This window comes from Carcharodon carcharias, chromosome 20, assembly GCF_017639515.1.
Source record: "Carcharodon carcharias isolate sCarCar2 chromosome 20, sCarCar2.pri, whole genome shotgun sequence".
NCBI classification, from domain to species: Eukaryota; Metazoa; Chordata; class Chondrichthyes; order Lamniformes; family Lamnidae; genus Carcharodon; species Carcharodon carcharias.
In genome coordinates this window covers 50,425,107-50,444,373 of record NC_054486.1, presented here as the reverse complement: position 1 = coordinate 50,444,373, position 19,267 = coordinate 50,425,107, and the positions used below count along the sequence as shown (strand labels likewise).

General features: G+C 59.4%; 1 protein-coding gene across 1 annotated transcript in view; it reads left to right on the top strand.

Moving 5' to 3' along the window:
- The first annotated feature begins 1,496 nt into the window (after positions 1–1,496).
- The window catches only part of psma6a (proteasome 20S subunit alpha 6a), a 29,543-nt gene continuing 11,772 nt past the window's right edge, over positions 1,497–19,267 (top strand). Inside the window, exons 1-2 of the mRNA XM_041215165.1 lie at positions 1,497–1,660; positions 17,767–17,861. Coding sequence (XP_041071099.1) covers positions 1,585–1,660; positions 17,767–17,861 — 171 coding nt within the window. The 5' untranslated portion in view covers positions 1,497–1,584. The remainder of the gene's footprint in view (positions 1,661–17,766; positions 17,862–19,267) is intronic.

Genomic DNA, 19,267 nt, shown 5'->3' with positions numbered 1-19,267 from the left:
TCCCAGGGTAACTCCCTCCCAACTGTATACCACTACGCCCCAACCGCCAATTGTAATGTCCTGTCAGTTGGACAAGATTACCCAGGCATAGTGATGGCGTTGTCTGGGACAGTGTCTGTAAGATATGATTCTGAGAGTATGGAGCTGAGAGTTGTGATCTGTGAGTATCAAGCTGTTGTTTGACTAGTCTGTAGGACAGCACTCCCAATTTTGGCACAAACCCCCAGATGTCAGCAAGGAGGACTTTGCAGGGTCGACAGGGCTGAGTTTGCCGTTGTTGTTTCCGGTACCTGGGTCAGTGCCAGGTAGATGTCAGTGTTGTAACTGTAGAGAAAGGGGAGGGGGGTGTGGAGAAAGGGGGAGGGGTGAGACTGGGGTAGAGAAATGGGGGGTGAGCCTGGGCTAGAGAAAGTGTCTGGTTTCATTCCTTTTTTGAGACCTTGTAGCGGTTTGATAAACTGAAAGGCTTGTTAGGCCATTTCAGAGGGCATTTAAGAGTCAATCACATTGCTGTGGGTCTGGAGTTACAAGTAGACAAGACTAGGTAAGATTGGCATATTTCCTTCCTTCAAGGACATCAGTGAACCAGATGGGTGTTTACAACAATTGTTTCACATTTTGCAAATACAGTTCAGATCTACCAGACAAGTCTATGTCTATTGAAAACCTGATTTTTAAAATTATTCTTTCAAGGGATGTGGGCATCGTTGGCAAGGCCAGCAATTTGCTGTCCATCCTTAATTGCCTGTGAACTGAATGACTTGCTAAGCCATTTCAGCGGGCACTTAAAAATCTGTGGTCTGGAGTCACATGTAGGCCTGATCAGGTAATGATGGCAAATATCCCTCCCTAAATGACATTGGTGAACCAGATGGGTTTTTACATCAAATGATGATAATTCTCATGTCACTATTACCAGGACTAGCTTTTTAATTCCAGTTTTAATAACTAAATTTAAATTCCAGTAGCTGCTCTGGTGTGATTTGAACCCATGTCCCCAGAGCCTTGGTCTCTGGATTGTTAATCTGGTGACAGTACAACGCCATTGCCTCCCTTTCTGTTATCCTTTTGGATGATTCCCGACTCTCAAACAGCACTTTCCCCCATTTCCGATATCTTTATTCATTTGGATTGAACATCTACATGTATAATCAGGCTTGAAAGTAACAAAAACAGAAAATGCTGGAAATACTCAGCAGGTCAGGCGGCTTCTGTAGAGAGAAAATCACAGTTATGGTTCAGGTCGATAACCTTTCAAAGTCATGGAGCTGAAATTTTAACCCGATCTTCATCTTCACTGCTGAGTACCGCCAACGTTTTCTGTCTTTATTTCACAATTCCAGTATCTAAGTTTTTGCTCTTCAGGGAAACATATTATTTGATTTGAACAAACCACTGGTGTCTATTAATGGCCGGATGCTATCGAACGAGAGTGCGAGGCTTTGCTGCTGCTTGACTGTCAGGCCGACTCCAGTATTTCCGGGTCAGGAGAGGCCTCAAACCGGATATCCTGTCGGGTTGGCGGATCAGTTCCGGGTGTTGCTGCTGCATGTTGTTGTGCTCTGGTCCGGCTTCTTTGTCAAAATGTCCCGGGGATCGAGCGCCGGCTTCGACCGTCACATCACTATCTTCTCCCCGGAGGGAAGGTTGTACCAAGTAGGTGAGTGAGTGAGGCCCGCCTGGGGCAGAGCCGGCAGTACCGACACACAACTGCCCAGTCATCCCGGGGCCCAACCCCCACAAGGAGGGGGTAGGAGGGCCCAGGGAGCAGCCCGGGTGTGGGGGGTGGAGGGACTCTGGGGTAGAGAATTGGAGGGGGTGGGGGGAGCCTAGGGAAGAGAATTGGAGGAGGGTGGTGAGCCTGGGGTCGAGAAAGGGGAGAGTGGCGATAGTGGGAAGAGTGAACCAGTGGTAGAAAAAGTGGGGGGAAGAGAAAGGGGGGTGGGGTGAGCCTGGGGTGGAGAAAAGTGGGGGGGGGGGCGGTGTGGGGTGAGCCTGGGGTGGAGAAAAGGGGGGGTGGGGGTGAGCCTGGGGTCGAGAAAGGGGGTGGAGAAAGGGTGAGGTGAGAGTCTGGGGTAGGGAAAGGGGGTGGGAGATCTGGGATTGAGAAAGGGGGGGGTGGGGTGAGCCTGGGGTAAAAAAAGAGGCTGGGTGCTAGGGGTAGAGAAAGGGAGGGGGTTGGGGTACAGAAAAGTGGGGATAGTCCTGGGGCAGAGGGGCGATGGGTAGTCTGGAGTAGAGAAGGTGGCTGTTTGGGAGTGGTGAGCCTGGAGTGGAAGAAAAGGGGGATTGTAGGGTAGAGAAAGGGGCAGCCAGGGTTGTGGGGGGAGCCTGGGGTAGAGAGGAGGGTGATGGGGGGGGGGAGAGAAGCCTGGGGTCGAGGGGGGGGGAGGCGGAGAGGAGCCTGGGGTCGGGTTCGAGGAGGTGGGGAGAGGAGCCTGGGGTCAGGTTCGAGGAGGTGGGGAGAGGAGCCTGGGGTCTGGTTTGAGGAGGTGGGGAGAGGAGCCTGGGGTCAGGTTCGAGGAGGTGGGGAGAGGAGCCTGGGGTCAGGTTCGAGGAGGTGGGGAGAGGAGCCTGGGGTCAGGTTCGAGGAGGTGGGGAGAGGAGCCTGGGGTCAGGTTCGAGGAGGTGGGGAGAGGAGCCTGGGGTCAGGTTCGAGGAGGTGGGGAGAGGAGCCTGGGGTCAGGTTCGAGGAGGTAGGGAGAGGAGCCTGGGGTCAGGTTCGAGGAGGTGGGGAGAGGAGCCTGGGGTCGTGTTCGAGGAGGTGGGGAGAGGAGCCTGGGGTCGGGTTCGAGGAGGTGGGGAGAGAAGCCTGGGGTCGAGGAGGTGGGGAGAGGAGCCTGGGGTCAGGTTCGAGGAGGTGGGGAGAGGAGCCTGGGGTCAGGTTCGAGGAGGTGGGGAGAGGAGCCTGGGGTCAGGTTCGAGGAGGTAGGGAGAGGAGCCTGGGGTCAGGTTCGAGGAGGTGGGGAGAGGAGCCTGGGGTTGTGTTCGAGGAGGTGGGGAGAGGAGCCTGGGGTCGGGTTCGAAGAGGTGGGGAGAGAAGCCTGGGGTCGAGGAGGTGGGGAGAGGAGCCTGGGGTCGGGTTCGAGGAGGTGGGGAGAGAAGCCTGGGGTCAGGTTCGAGGAGGTGGGGAGAGAAGCCTGGGGTCGGGTTCGAGGAGGTGGGGAGAGAAGCCTGGGGTCGGGTTCAAGGAGGTGGGGAGAGAAGCCTGGGGTCAAGGAGGTGGGAAGAGAAGCCTGGGGACGTGGAGAAGTCTTGGGGTGGGGGGGAGGGTGGTAGAGAAGCCTGGGGTAGAGAGGAGGTCGGGCAGGGGTGATAAAGCCTGGGGTAGAGGGGAGGTGGGGAATCTGGAGTAGAGAAGGGGGCAGGGTGGAGATGGTGAGCCTGGAGTAGAGAAGATGAGGGGAGAGGGGGGAGTCTGGAGTAGAGAAGGCGGGAGGGGAGAACATAACATACGAAATAGGAACAGGAATAGACCGTTCGGCCCCTCGAGCCTGCTTAGCCATTCAATAAGATCATGGCTGATCATCTTGTGTTTCGAATTCCATATTCCCATCTAACCCCGAAAACCTTAGATTGCTGTTAGGCAAGGGAATCAATCTATCTCTGCCTTAAAAACATTCAATGATCCCTCCTCCACCACCTTCTGAGGCAGAGAATCCCAAAGTCGCACAACTGAGAGAGAAAAATTCTCCTCATCTCTGTCCTAAAAGCGCAGCCCCTAATGTTAAAACAGTGCCCCCTAATTCTGGACTCACCCACAAGAGGAAACATCCTTTCAGCATCCACCATTCAGGATCTTATGTACTTCAATCAAATCACCCCTCTCTCTTCTGAACTCCAGTGGAAACAAGCCCAGTCTGTCCAATCTTTCTTCATAAGACAGCCCACTCATTCCAGGTATCAATCTAGTAAACCTCCTTTCACCTGCCTCCAGTGCATTTACATCCTTCCTTAAATAAGGAGACCAAAACTGCACAGAGTATTCAAGGTGCGGTCTCACCAATGCCCTGTATAACTGAAACATAACATCCTTACTTTTATACTCAATCCCTCTCGTAATAAAGGAAAGCATTCCAGAGGAAGGGATGGGGGAGTCAGGTGTAGAAAAGAGGGAGGTGGGAGCCTGGAGTAAAGAAGGGGGAGTGTTGGAGACTGGAGTAGAGAAGGGGTGAGGAGAGGGGAAGTCTGAAGTCGAGAAGATGTGAAGGGAGGCGGGTCTGGAGTAGAGAAGAGGGGAGGGAGGGGAGGGAGGGGAGAGGGGGGGTCTGGAGTAGAGAGGAGAGGACGGGGGCCTGGAGTAGAGAGGAGAGGACGGGGGCCTGGAGCAGAGAGGAGAGGACGGGGGCCTGGAGCAGAGAGGAGAGGACGGGGGCCTGGAGCAGAGAGGAGAGGACGGGGGCCTGGAGCAGAGAGGAGAGGACGGGGGCCTGGAGCAGAGAGGAGAGGACGGGGGCCTGGAGCAGAGAGGAGAGGACGGGGGCCTGGAGCAGAGAGGAGAGGACGGGGGCCTGGAGCAGAGAGGAGAGGACGGGGGCCTGGAGCAGAGAGGAGAGGACGGGGGCCTGGAGCAGAGAGGAGAGGACGGGGGCCTGGAGCAGAGAGGAGAGGACGGGGGCCTGGAGCAGAGAGGAGAGGACGGGGGCCTGGAGCAGAGAGGAGAGGACGGGGGCCTGGAGCAGAGAGGAGAGGACGGGGGCCTGGAGCAGAGAGGAGAGGACGGGGGCCTGGAGCAGAGAGGAGAGGACGGGGGCCTGGAGCAGAGAGGAGAGGACGGGGGCCTGGAGCAGAGAGGAGAGGACGGGGGCCTGGAGCAGAGAGGAGAGGACGGGGGCCTGGAGCAGAGAGGAGAGGACGGGGGCCTGGAGCAGAGAGGAGAGGACGGGGGCCTGGAGCAGAGAGGAGAGGACGGGGGCCTGGAGCAGAGAGGAGAGGACGGGGGCCTGGAGCAGAGAGGAGAGGACGGGGGCCTGGAGCAGAGAGGAGAGGACGGGGGCCTGGAGCAGAGAGGAGAGGACGGGGGCCTGGAGCAGAGAGGAGAGGACGGGGGCCTGGAGCAGAGAGGAGAGGACGGGGGCCTGGAGCAGAGAGGAGAGGACGGGGGCCTGGAGCAGAGAGGAGAGGACGGGGGCCTGGAGCAGAGAGGAGAGGACGGGGGCCTGGAGCAGAGAGGAGAGGACGGGGGCCTGGAGCAGAGAGGAGAGGACGGGGGCCTGGAGCAGAGAGGAGAGGACGGGGGCCTGGAGCAGAGAGGAGAGGACGGGGGCCTGGAGCAGAGAGGAGAGGACGGGGGCCTGGAGCAGAGAGGAGAGGACGGGGGCCTGGAGCAGAGATGGGAGGGGAGGGAGGGGGGTTCTGGAGCAGAGATGGGAGGGGAGGGAGGGGGGTTCTGGAGCAGGGGGGGAGGGGAGGGAGGGGGGTTTTGGAGCAGGGAGGGAGGGGGTTCTGGAGCAGAGATGGGAGGGGAGGGAGGGGTTTCTGGAGCAGAGATGGGAGGGGAGGGAGGGGGGTTCTGGAGCAGAGATGGGAGGGGAGGGAGGGGGGTTCTGGGGAGGGAGGGGGGTTCTGGAGCAGAGATGGGAGGGGGGTTCTGGGGAGGGAGGGGGTTCTGGAGCAGAGATGGGAGGGAGGGGGGTTCTGGAGCAGAGATGGGAGGGGAGGGAGGGGGGTTCTGGAGCAGAGATGGGAGGGGAGGGAGGGGGGTTCTGGGGAGGGAGGGGGTTCTGGAGCAGAGATGGGAGGGAGGGGGGTTCTGGAGCTGGGAGGGAAGGGAGGGGGGTTCTGGAGCTGGGAGGGGGTTCTGGAGCTGGGAGTGGAGGGAGGGGGTGTTCTGGAGCAGAGATGGGGGGAGGGGGTGTTCTGGAGCAGAGATGGGGGCGTTGGGGGTTGTCTGGAGCAGGGATTGGGGGGTCTGGAGCAGAGATGGGAGGGGGCGGTCTGGAGCAGAGATGGGAGGGGAGGGGGGCAGTCTGGAGCAGAGATGGGAGGGGGGGTGTTTGGAGCAGAGATGGGGGGGGGGGTGTTTGGAGCAGAGATGGGAGGGGGGGTGTTTGGAGCAGAGATGGGAGGGGGGGGGTGTCTGGAGCAGAGATGGGAGGGGAGGGGGGTAGGGGGTGTCTGGAGCAGATATGGGAGGGGGGGTGTCAGGAGCAGAGATGGGAGAGGAGGGGGTGGGGGTTATCTGGAGCAGGGATGGTGGGCGGTCTGGTGCAGAGATGGGAGAGGAGCGGGTGGAGGGGTCTGGAACAGAGATGGGAGGGGAGGGGGTGGAGGTTCTGGAGCAGGGATGGGAGGGGGGCGGTCTGGAGCAGGGATGGGAGGGGGGCGGTCTGGAGCAGAGATGGGGGGCGTGCGGTCTGGAGCAGAGATGTGGTGGGGGGCGGTCTGGAGCAGATATGGGGGGGGGGGGGCGGTCTGGAGCAGAGATGGGAGGGGAGGGGGGTGCGGTCTGGAGTAGAGATGGGAGGGTGGGTGGTCTGGAGCAGAGATGGGAGGGGTTTGGGGGGTGTCTGGAGCAGAGAGGGGAGGGGTTTGGGGGGGTGTCTGGAACAGAGATGGGAGGGGAGGGGTTTGGGAGGTGTCTGGAGCAGAGAGGGGAGGGGTTTGGGGGCGTGTCTGGAGCAGAGATGGGAGGGGAGGGGGCGGGGGGGTGTCTGGAGCAGAGATGGGGGGTGTGTGTCTGGAGCAGAGATGGGGGGTGTGTGTCTGGAGCAGAGATGGGGGGGGTGTGTCTGGAGCAGATGGGGGGTGTGTGTCTGGAGCAGAGATGGGAGGGGGGGTTTGGGGGGTGTCTGGAGCAGAGATGGGAGGGGGCGGGGGGGGTGTCTGGAGCAGAGATGGGGGGTGTGTGTCTGGAGCAGAGATGGGGGGTGTGTGTCTGGAGCAGAGATGGGGGGTGTGTGTCTGGAGCAGAGATGGGGGGTGTGTGTCTGGAGCAGAGATGGGGGGTGTGTGTCTGGAGCAGAGATGGGGGTGTGTGTCTGGAGCAGAGATGGGGGGTGTGTGTCTGGAGCAGAGATGGGGGGTGTGTGTCTGGAGCAGAGATGGGGGGTGTGTGTCTGGAGCAGAGATGGGGGGTGTGTGTCTGGAGCAGAGATGGGGGGTGTGTGTCTGGAGCAGAGATGGGGGGTGTGTGTCTGGAGCAGAGATGGGGGGTGTGTGTCTGGAGCAGAGATGGGGGGTGTGTGTCTGGAGCAGAGATGGGGGGTGTGTGTCTGGAGCAGAGATGGGGGGTGTGTGTCTGGAGCAGAGATGGGGGGTGTGTGTCTGGAGCAGAGATGGGGGGTGTGTGTCTGGAGCAGAGATGGGGGGTGTGTGTCTGGAGCAGAGATGGGGGGTGTGTGTCTGGAGCAGAGATGGGGGGTGTGTGTCTGGAGCAGAGATGGGGGGTGTGTGTCTGGAGCAGAGATGGGGGGTGTGTGTCTGGAGCAGAGATGGGGGGTGTGTGTCTGGAGCAGAGATGGGGGGTGTGTGTCTGGAGCAGAGATGGGGGGTGTGTGTCTGGAGCAGAGATGGGGGGTGTGTGTCTGGAGCAGAGATGGGGGGTGTGTGTCTGGAGCAGAGATGGGGGGTGTGTGTCTGGAGCAGAGATGGGGGGTGTGTGTCTGGAGCAGAGATGGGGGGTGTGTGTCTGGAGCAGAGATGGGGGGGTGTGTGTCTGGAGCAGAGATGGGGGGTGTGTGTCTGGAGCAGAGATGGGGGGTGTGTGTCTGGAGCAGAGATGGGGGGTGTGTGTCTGGAGCAGAGATGGGGGGTGTGTGTCTGGAGCAGAGATGGGGGGTGTGTGTCTGGAGCAGAGATGGGGGGTGTGTGTCTGGAGCAGAGATGGGGGGTGTGTGTCTGGAGCAGAGATGGGGGGTGTGTGTCTGGAGCAGAGATGGGGGGTGTGTGTCTGGAGCAGAGATGGGGGGTGTGTGTCTGGAGCAGAGATGGGGGGTGTGTGTCTGGAGCAGAGATGGGGGGTGTGTGTCTGGAGCAGAGATGGGGGGTGTGTGTCTGGAGCAGAGATGGGGGGTGTGTGTCTGGAGCAGAGATGGGGGGTGTGTGTCTGGAGCAGAGATGGGGGGTGTGTGTCTGGAGCAGAGATGGGGGGTGTGTGTCTGGAGCAGAGATGGGGGGTGTGTGTCTGGAGCAGAGATGGGGGGTGTGTGTCTGGAGCAGAGATGGGGGGTGTGTGTCTGGAGCAGAGATGGGGGGTGTGTGTCTGGAGCAGAGATGGGGGGTGTGTGTCTGGAGCAGAGATGGGGGGTGTGTGTCTGGAGCAGAGATGGGGGGTGTGTGTCTGGAGCAGAGATGGGGGGTGTGTGTCTGGAGCAGAGATGGGGGGTGTGTGTCTGGAGCAGAGATGGGGGGTGTGTGTCTGGAGCAGAGATGGGGGGTGTGTGTCTGGAGCAGAGATGGGGGGTGTGTGTCTGGAGCAGAGATGGGGGGTGTGTGTCTGGAGCAGAGATGGGGGGTGTGTGTCTGGAGCAGAGATGGGGGGTGTGTGTCTGGAGCAGAGATGGGGGGTGTGTGTCTGGAGCAGAGATGGGGGGTGTGTGTCTGGAGCAGAGATGGGGGGTGTGTGTCTGGAGCAGAGATGGGGGGTGTGTGTCTGGAGCAGAGATGGGGGGTGTGTGTCTGGAGCAGAGATGGGGGGTGTGTGTCTGGAGCAGAGATGGGGGGTGTGTGTCTGGAGCCGAGATGGGGGGTGTGTGTCTGGAGCCGAGATGGGGGGTGTGTGTCTGGAGCCGAGATGGGGGGTGTGTGTCTGGAGCCGAGATGGGGGGTGTGTGTCTGGAGCCGAGATGGGGGGTGTGTGTCTGGAGCCGAGATGGGGGGTGTGTGTCTGGAGCCGAGATGGGGGGTGTGTGTCTGGAGCCGAGATGGGGGGTGTGTGTCTGGAGCCGAGATGGGGGGTGTGTGTCTGGAGCCGAGATGGGGGGTGTGTGTCTGGAGCCGAGATGGGGGGTGTGTGTCTGGAGCCGAGATGGGGGGTGTGTGTCTGGAGCCGAGATGGGGGGTGTGTGTCTGGAGCCGAGATGGGGGGTGTGTGTCTGGAGCCGAGATGGGGGGTGTGTGTCTGGAGCCGAGATGGGGGGTGTGTGTCTGGAGCCGAGATGGGGGGTGTGTGTCTGGAGCCGAGATGGGGGGTGTGTGTCTGGAGCAGAGATGGGGGGTGTGTGTCTGGAGCCGAGATGGGGGGTGTGTGTCTGGAGCCGAGATGGGGGGTGTGTGTCTGGAGCCGAGATGGGGGGTGTGTGTCTGGAGCCGAGATGGGGGGTGTGTGTCTGGAGCCGAGATGGGGGGTGTGTGTCTGGAGCCGAGATGGGGGGTGTGTGTCTGGAGCCGAGATGGGGGGTGTGTGTCTGGAGCCGAGATGGGGGGTGTGTGTCTGGAGCCGAGATGGGGGGTGTGTGTCTGGAGCCGAGATGGGGGGTGTGTGTCTGGAGCCGAGATGGGGGGTGTGTGTCTGGAGCCGAGATGGGGGGGTGTGTGTCTGGAGCCGAGATGGGGGGTGTGTGTCTGGAGCCGAGATGGGGGGTGTGTGTCTGGAGCCGAGATGGGGGGTGTGTGTCTGGAGCCGAGATGGGGGGTGTGTGTCTGGAGCCGAGATGGGGGGTGTGTGTCTGGAGCCGAGATGGGGGGTGTGTGTCTGGAGCCGAGATGGGGGGTGTGTGTCTGGAGCCGAGATGGGGGGTGTGTGTCTGGAGCCGAGATGGGGGGTGTGTGTCTGGAGCCGAGATGGGGGGTGTGTGTCTGGAGCCGAGATGGGGGGTGTGTGTCTGGAGCCGAGATGGGGGGTGTGTGTCTGGAGCAGAGATGGGGGGTGTGTGTCTGGAGCCGAGATGGGGGGTGTGTGTCTGGAGCCGAGATGGGGGGTGTGTGTCTGGAGCCGAGATGGGGGGTGTGTGTCTGGAGCCGAGATGGGGGGTGTGTGTCTGGAGCCGAGATGGGGGGTGTGTGTCTGGAGCAGAGATGGGGGGTGTGTGTCTGGAGCAGAGATGGGGGGTGTGTGTCTGGAGCCGAGATGGGGGGTGTGTGTCTGGAGCAGAGATGGGGGGTGTGTGTCTGGAGCAGAGATGGGGGGTGTGTGTCTGGAGCAGAGATGGGGGGTGTGTGTCTGGAGCAGAGATGGGGGGTGTGTGTCTGGAGCAGAGATGGGGGGTGTGTGTCTGGAGCAGAGATGGGGGGTGTGTGTCTGGAGCAGAGATGGGGGGTGTGTGTCTGGAGCAGAGATGGGGGGTGTGTGTCTGGAGCAGAGATGGGGGGTGTGTGTCTGGAGCAGAGATGGGGGGGTGTGTCTGGAGCAGAGATGGGGGGGGTGTGTCTGGAGCAGAGATGGGGGGTGTGTGTCTGGAGCAGAGATGGGGGGTGTGTGTCTGGAGCAGAGATGGGGGGGTGTGTGTCTGGAGCAGAGATGGGGGGTGTGTGTCTGGAGCAGAGATGGGGGTGTGTGTCTGGAGCAGAGATGGGGGGTGTGTGTCTGGAGCAGAGATGGGGGGTGTGTGTCTGGAGCAGAGATGGGGGGTGTGTGTCTGGAGCAGAGATGGGGGGTGTGTGTCTGGAGCAGAGATGGGGGGTGTGTGTCTGGAGCAGAGATGGGGGGTGTGTGTCTGGAGCAGAGATGGGGGGTGTGTGTCTGGAGCAGAGATGGGGGGTGTGTGTCTGGAGCAGAGATGGGGGGTGTGTGTCTGGAGCCAGAGATGGGGGTGTGTGTCTGGAGCAGAGATGGGGGGTGTGTGTCTGGAGCAGAGATGGGGGGTGTGTGGTCTGGAGCAGAGATGGGGGGTGTGTGTCTGGAGCAGAGATGGGGGGTGTGTGTCTGGAGCAGAGATGGGGGGTGTGTGTCTGGAGCAGAGATGGGGGGGTGTGTGTCTGGAGCAGAGATGGGGGTGTGTGTCTGGAGCAGAGATGGGGGTGTGTGTCTGGAGCAGAGATGGGGGGTGTGTGTCTGGAGCAGAGATGGGGGGTGTGTGTCTGGAGCAGAGATGGGGGGTGTGTGTCTGGAGCAGAGATGGGGGGTGTGTGTCTGGAGCAGAGATGGGGGGTGTGTGTCTGGAGCAGAGATGGGGGGTGTGTGTCTGGAGCAGAGATGGGGGGTGTGTGTCTGGAGCAGAGATGGGGGGTGTGTGTCTGGAGCAGAGATGGGGGGTGTGTGTCTGGAGCAGAGATGGGGGGTGTGTGTCTGGAGCAGAGATGGGGGGTGTGTGTCTGGAGCAGAGATGGGGGGTGTGTGTCTGGAGCAGAGATGGGGGGTGTGTGTCTGGAGCAGAGATGGGGGGTGTGTGTCTGGAGCAGAGATGGGGGGTGTGTGTCTGGAGCAGAGATGGGGGGTGTGTGTCTGGAGCAGAGATGGGGGGTGTGTGTCTGGAGCAGAGATGGGGGGTGTGTGTCTGGAGCAGAGATGGGGGGTGTGTGTCTGGAGCAGAGATGGGGGGTGTGTGTCTGGAGCAGAGATGGGGGGTGTGTGTCTGGAGCAGAGATGGGGGGTGTGTGTCTGGAGCAGAGATGGGGGGTGTGTGTCTGGAGCAGAGATGGGGGGTGTGTGTCTGGAGCAGAGATGGGGGGTGTGTGTCTGGAGCAGAGATGGGGGGTGTGTGTCTGGAGCAGAGATGGGGGGTGTGTGTCTGGAGCAGAGATGGGGGGTGAGTGTCTGGAGCAGAGATGGGGGGTGTGTGTCTGGAGCAGAGATGGGGGGTGTGTGTCTGGAGCAGAGATGGGGGGTGTGTGTCTGGAGCAGAGATGGGGGGTGTGTGTCTGGAGCAGAGATGGGGGGTGTGTGTCTGGAGCAGAGATGGGGGGTGTGTGTCTGGAGCAGAGATGGGGGGTGTGTGTCTGGAGCAGAGATGGGGGGTGTGTGTCTGGAGCAGAGATGGGGGGTGTGTGTCTGGAGCAGAGATGGGGGGTGTGTGTCTGGAGCAGAGATGGGGGGTGTGTGTCTGGAGCAGAGATGGGGGGTGTGTGTCTGGAGCAGAGATGGGGGGGTGTGTGTCTGGAGCAGAGATGGGGGGTGTGTGTCTGGAGCAGAGATGGGGGGTGTGTGTCTGGAGCAGAGATGGGGGGGTGCGTGTGTCTGGAGCAGAGATGGGGGTGTGTGTCTGGAGCAGAGATGGGGGGGTGTGTGTCTGGAGCAGAGATGGGGGGTGTGTGTCTGGAGCAGAGATGGGGGGTGTGGTGTCTGGAGCAGAGATGGGGGGTGTGTGTCTGGAGCAGAGATGGGGGGTGGTGTCTGGAGCAGAGATGTGGGGTGTGTGTCTGGAGCAGAGATGGGGGGTGTGTGTCTGGAGCAGAGATGGGGGGTGTGTGTCTGGAGCAGAGATGGGGGGTGTGTGTCTGGAGCAGAGATGGGGGGTGTGTGTCTGGAGCAGAGATGGGGGGTGTGTGTCTGGAGCAGAGATGGGGGGTGTGTGTCTGGAGCAGAGATGGGGGGTGTGTGTCTGGAGCAGAGATGGGGGGTGTGTGTCTGGAGCAGAGATGGGGGGTGTGTGTGTCTGGAGCAGAGATGGGGGGTGTGTGTCTGGAGCAGAGATGGGGGGTGTGTGTCTGGAGCAGAGATGGGGGGTGTGTCTGGAGCAGAGATTGGGGGGTGTGTGTCTGGAGCAGAGATGGGGGGGTGTGTCTGGAGCAGAGATGGGGGGTGTGTGTCTGGAGCAGAGATGGGGGGTGTGTGTCTGGAGCAGAGATGGGGGGTGTGTGTCTGGAGCAGAGATGGGGGGTGTGTGTCTGGAGCAGAGATGGGGGGTGTGTGTCTGGAGCAGAGATGGGGGGTGTGTGTCTGGAGCAGAGATGGGGGGTGTGTGTCTGGAGCAGAGATGGGGGGTGTGTGTCTGGAGCAGAGATGGGGGGTGTGTGTCTGGAGCAGAGATGGGGGGTGTGTGTCTGGAGCAGAGATGGGGGGTGTGTGTCTGGAGCAGAGATGGGGGGTGTGTGTCTGGAGCAGAGATGGGGGGTGTGTGTCTGGAGCAGAGATGGGGGGTGTGTGTCTGGAGCAGAGATGGGGGGTGTGTGTCTGGAGCAGAGATGGGGGGTGTGTGTCTGGAGCAGAGATGGGGGGTGTGTGTCTGGAGCAGAGATGGGGGGTGTGTGTCTGGAGCAGAGATGGGGGGTGTGTGTCTGGAGCAGAGATGGGGGGTGTGTGTCTGGAGCAGAGATGGGGGGTGTGTGTCTGGAGCAGAGATGGGGGGTGTGTGTCTGGAGCAGAGATGGGGGGTGTGTGTCTGGAGCAGAGATGGGGGGTGTGTGTCTGGAGCAGAGATGGGGGGTGTGTGTCTGGAGCAGAGATGGGGGGTGTGTGTCTGGAGCAGAGATGGGGGGTGTGTGTCTGGAGCAGAGATGGGGGGTGTGTGTCTGGAGCAGAGATGGGGGGTGTGTGTCTGGAGCAGAGATGGGGGGTGTGTGTCTGGAGCAGAGATGGGGGGTGTGTGTCTGGAGCAGAGATGGGGGGTGTGTGTCTGGAGCAGAGATGGGGGGTGTGTGTCTGGAGCAGAGATGGGGGGTGTGTGTCTGGAGCAGAGATGGGGGGTGTGTGTCTGGAGCAGAGATGGGGGGTGTGTGTCTGGAGCAGAGATGGGGGGTGTGTGTCTGGAGCAGAGATGGGGGGTGTGTGTCTGGAGCAGAGATGGGGGGTGTGTGTCTGGAGCAGAGATGGGGGGTGTGTGTCTGGAGCAGAGATGGGGGGTGTGTGTCTGGAGCAGAGATGGGGGGTGTGTGTCTGGAGCAGAGATGGGGGGTGTGTGTCTGGAGCAGAGATGGGGGGTGTGTGTCTGGAGCAGAGATGGGGGGTGTGTGTCTGGAGCAGAGATGGGGGGTGTGTGTCTGGAGCAGAGATGGGGGGTGTGTGTCTGGAGCAGAGATGGGGGGTGTGTGTCTGGAGCAGAGATGGGGGGTGTGTGTCTGGAGCAGAGATGGGGGGTGTGTGTCTGGAGCAGAGATGGGGGGTGTGTGTCTGGAGCAGAGATGGGGGGTGTGTGTCTGGAGCAGAGATGGGGGGTGTGTGTCTGGAGCAGAGATGGGGGGTGTGTGTCTGGAGCAGAGATGGGGGGTGTGTGTCTGGAGCAGAGATGGGGGGTGTGTGTCTGGAGCAGAGATGGGGGGTGTGTGTCTGGAGCAGAGATGGGGGGTGTGTGTCTGGAGCAGAGATGGGGGGTGTGTGTCTGGAGCAGAGATGGGGGGTGTGTGTCTGGAGCAGAGATGGGGGGTGTGTGTCTGGAGCAGAGATGGGGGGTGTGTGTCTGGAGCAGAGATGGGGGGTGTGTGTCTGGAGCAGAGATGGGGGGTGTGTGTCTGGAGCAGAGATGGGGGGTGTGTGTCTGGAGCAGAGATGGGGGGTGTGTGTCTGGAGCAGAGATGGGGGGTGTGTGTCTGGAGCAGAGATGGGGGGTGTGTGTCTGGAGCAGAGATGGGGGGTGTGTGTCTGGAGCAGAGATGGGGGGTGTGTGTCTGGAGCAGAGATGGGGGGTGTGTGTCTGGAGCCGAGATGGGGGGGGTGTGGTCTGGAGCCGAGATGGGGGGGTGTGTGTCTGGAGCCGAGATGGGGGGGTGTGTGTCTGGAGCCGAGATGGGGGGTGTGTGTCTGGAGCCGAGATGGGGGGTGTGTGTCCTGGAGCCGAGATGGGGGGGTGTGTGTCTGGAGCCGAGATGGGGGGTGTGTGTCTGGAGCCGAGATGGGGGGGTGTGTCTGGAGCCGAGATGGGGGGTGTGTGTCTGGAGCCGAGATGGGGGGTGTGTGTCTGGAGCCGAGATGGGGGGTGGTGTGTCTGAGCCGAGATGGGGGGTGTGTGTCTGGAGCCGAGATGGGGGGGTGTGTGTCTGGAGCCGAGATGGGGGGTGTGTGTCTGGAGCCGAGATGGGGGGGTGTGTGTCTGGAGCCGAGATGGGGGGTGTGTGTCTGGAGCCGAGATGGGGGGTGTGTGTCTGGAGCCGAGATGGGGGGTGTGTGTCTGGAGCCCGAGATGGGGGGTGTGTGTCTGAGCCGAGATGGGGGGTGTGTGTCTGGAGCCGAGATGGGGGGTGTGTGTCTGGAGCCGAGATGGGGGGTGTGTGTCTGGAGCCGAGATGGGGGGTGTGTGTCTGGAGCCGAGATTGGGGGGTGTGTGTCTGGAGCAGAGATGGGGGGGGTGTGTCTGGAGCAGAGATGGGGGGTGTGTGTCTGGAGCAGAGATGGGGGGTGTGTGTCTGGAGCCGAGATGGGGGGGTGTGTGTCTGGAGCAGAGATGGGGGGTGTGTGTCTGGAGCAGAGATGGGGGGGTGTGTGTCTGGAGCAGAGATGGGGGGGTGTGTCTGGAGCAGAGATGGGGGGTGTGTGTCTGGAGCAGAGATGGGGGGGGTGTGTCTGGAGCAGAGATGGGGGGGTGTGTGTCTGGAGCAGAGATGGGGGGTGTGTGTCTGGAGCAGAGATGGGGGGGTGTGTCTGGAGCAGAGATGGGGGGGGTGTGTCTGGAGCAGAGATGGGGGGGGTGTGTCTGGAGCAGAGATGGGGGGGTGTGTCTGGAGCAGAGATGGGGGGGGTGTGTCTGGAGCAGAGATGGGGGGGTGTGTCTGGAGCAGAGATGGGGGGGGTGTGTCTGGAGCAGAGATGGGGGGGGTGTGTCTGGAGCAGAGATGGGGGGGGTGTGTCTGGAGCAGAGATGGGGGGTGTGTGTCTGGAGCAGAGATGGGGGCGGTGTGTCTGGAGCAGAGATGGGGGGTGTGTGTCTGGAGCAGAGATGGGGGGTGTGTGTCTGGAGCAGAGATGGGGGGTGTGTGTCTGGAGCAGAGATGGGGGGTGTGTGTCTGGAGCAGAGATGGGGGGTGTGTGTCTGGAGCAGAGATGGGGGGTGTGTGTCTGGAGCAGAGATGGGAGGGGATCGGGGGGAGTCTGGAGCAGAGATGGGAGGGGATCGGGGTGAGTCTGGAGCAGAGATGGGAGGGGATCGGGGGGAGTCTGGAGCAGAGATGGGAGGGGATCGGGGGGGGTGTCTGGAGCAGAGATGGGAGGGGATGGGGGGTGTCTGGAGCAGAGATGGGAGGGGATGGGGGGTGTCTGGAGCAGAGATGGGAGGGGATGGGGGGTGTCTGGAGCAGAGATGGGAGGGGATGGGGGGTGTCTGGAGCAGAGATGGGAGGGGATGGGGGGTGTCTGGAGCAGAGATGGGAGGGGATGGGGGGTGTCTGGAGCCGAGATGGGAGGGGATGGGGGGTGTCTGGAGCCGAGATGGGAGGGGAGGGGGGGTGTCTGGAGCCGAGATGGGAGGGGAGGGGGGGTGTCTGGAGCCGAGATGGGAGGGGATGGGGGGTGTCTGGAGCAGAGATGGGAGGGGATGGGGGGTGTCTGGAGCCGAGATGGGAGGGGAGGGGGGGTGTCTGGAGCCGAGATGGGAGGGGAGGGGGGGTGTCTGGAGCCGAGATGGGAGGGGATGGGGGGTGTCTGGAGCCGAGATGGGAGGGGATGGGGGGTGTCTGGAGCCGAGATGGGAGGGGAGGGGGGGTGTCTGGAGCCGAGATGGGAGGGGATGGGGGGTGTCTGGAGCCGAGATGGGAGGGGAGGGGGGGTGTCTGGAGCCGAGATGGGAGGGGAGGGGGGGTGTCTGGAGCCGAGATGGGAGGGGAGGGGGGGTGTCTGGAGCCGAGATGGGAGGGGAGGGGGGGTGTCTGGAGCCGAGATGGGAGGGGAGGGGGGGTGTCTGGAGCCGAGATGGGAGGGGAGGGGGGTGTCTGGAGTAGAGGAGAGGGGCGGGGGGTGTGGAGCAGAGGAGAAGGGCGGGGGGGTGTGGAGCAGAGGAGAGGGGTGGGGGTTCTGGAGTAGAGAAGTTGGGGATGGGGGCGGGGGGAGCTGGGAGAAGAGAAGTGGGGGTGTGAGAGAGAGTCTGGAATAGAGAAAAGGGGCGAGTAAGCCTGGGGTAGCGAAGTTAGTGGGGAGCAGGAGGGGTAGAGAACGTATCACACTATTTACCATAGTATCTTTACAGTGCAGAAGGAGGCCATTCAGCCCATCGAGTCTGCACTGCCTCCCTGAAAGAGCATTCCACCTAGTCCTTATCCCCATAACCTTACACATTATTTTGAATCTGTGCCGTATAGATCTTGATGTTCTCTAGAATGGGAACTGTTTCTCACTATTTAGCCTGCCCATACCCCTCAGGATCTTGAATACCTCTTTCAAGTCTCCCCTTAACCTTTCTTTCTCCAAGGAAAACAGTCCCAACCTCTCCAATCTATCCTTACAGCTGCAGTTCTTCATCCCTGGAGTCATTAGTGGGGACGAGGGGGGATGAAGGAGGGAGGCCCTGGGTTAGAGAAGGGAGGTTTGGTGGGAGGAGCTGGGGTACAGAAGGTAAAGGGAGGGCCTGGGGTAGAGAAGCTGGGGGGCGCAGGGGATGCGGTGGAGGGAGGGCCTGGGGCAGAGGATGCTGACCAGGCGGGGTCGGCAGCGGGGGGGTGCTGAGGAGTCTGGCCAGGCAGGGGGGGGCAAGGAGCATGGTACAGTAGTTGCGGGGGCGGGGCACATGGACAACGGTCCTGATTTTGGCAGGGGAGTGTGGAAATCCTGGTGCAAGCAGGTGTGTCGATGATGGCATGTGGGACTAGATAGTCCGGGATAGCTTAGCTCTTTCTGTTGATGCCTGGGCAGAAACTTGCTGAGACATTCAACATCTGGTAGATATTAGCAGTGGCTTTGTGATGGAAAGACTCTTGTTAAGTTTTCAATATGAGATTCATCTTAGTAAATCATCTTGTTATAGCAACACGGATTGGAATTGTGTTTCAATGTTTTCAATGCCTAAGGCAATTTGTTTTTTATTGCAGAATATGCTTTTAAGGCAATAAACCAGGGTGGCCTCACTTCAGTTGCTGTTCGTGGAAAGGACTGTGCTGTAATAGTTACACAAAAGAAAGTACCGGTGAGTGTGGACTGAAGTATCTGTAATGGCAGCATTTGAAAAGACTGCTGGGAGGAATTGAGATGAGACTAAGACCCAGTCAAAACAAGAAACTTGCTAAATGTAATAAAGTACAGATGTATTAACTACATGGTTCAAATCCCAACATGGCAGTTTGGAAATTTGCATTCAGATGGCAAATTCAGGAAATGAAAGGGTGGTTGCTGTTTAAAAAGAATGTGAATATGAAGTTATTAAAAACCCATTGGTTCAATGCTATGCTTTAGGGAAGGAAACCTTCAGTCTTACCTATTCTGTCCTTTGTATGACTGTTCCAACACTAATGTGGTTGAATCTTAACTGCTCCTCTGGACTGGCCTAGCAAGCCACTCAGTTGGCCCACCATGGCAGCTGGAGATGGCTAATAAATGCCAACCTTGCCAGTGATGGATTTGTTAAGAAAACAGTTTGTGTTACTGGCAGATGGCTGATGTAAATGAATAATCAAACTCTCTTGATGGCCTAGTGGCTGAACACACTACCTAGCTTCATTCCAAGTTACACACTGCTCAGTTAGCTGATCTCAGGTGGAACAGAAATTGACATACTGCAACTGACCTCAGTTGACCTCAGATCTTTAGATATTTTATACAGTATAACTAAAGATTACTAAATGTACCTAGAGTAAACATATCCTGCAGATGTTGAAGTGTTTTTTTTTATATTACCTCATTTTAAATATTGAAGTCAATCTTATAAAAGTATCCTCTTCGTGCATAGGGTAAACAGAATGTATAATGACAAATGATGAGTAGAGATAGGGATGAATTTAGTCCACCTGTAGTGGAAATAATTATCATACTTTACTAATGAACATGATTGATTCTTTCTACATCACTGTCAAATGAAATTTAATATGGAGAAATGTGAAGTAATGCATTTGGGGAGGGTAAACAAGGCAAGGAAGCACATAATAAGTGGTAGTAGACTGAGAAATGTAGAGGAACATAAGGACCTTTAAGTGTATGTCCTCAGAAGTCGGAAGGTAGCAGGACAGGTAGGTAAGAAAGCAGGGAATGTAGAAATGAGGTGAAAAATAAGCTGGTTGAGAGGGGTGGGACAGATAGAGCTGGATGGAGGGCCAGGTAGAAGCAAAGGAGAGATTGCCAAAGATGTCATAGACGAAAGGACAAAAGGGTGGTAACGGTGGTAATATTAGCTAAGAAATGTGCTAATGGTGACACTAAGGGTAGAAAGCAGGATGAGCAAGTAACAGATAGCCCTAGTGGGGGTGGGGTGGGGGGGGAAGGGGTTGGGAGAAGGGATCGGAAGGTGGCCAGAAGGTGGAGATGAAACAATGGATGAGAATACATTTAAAAATAATGGAAATAGGTGGAAAAAGAAACATATATTTAAAAAATATAAAT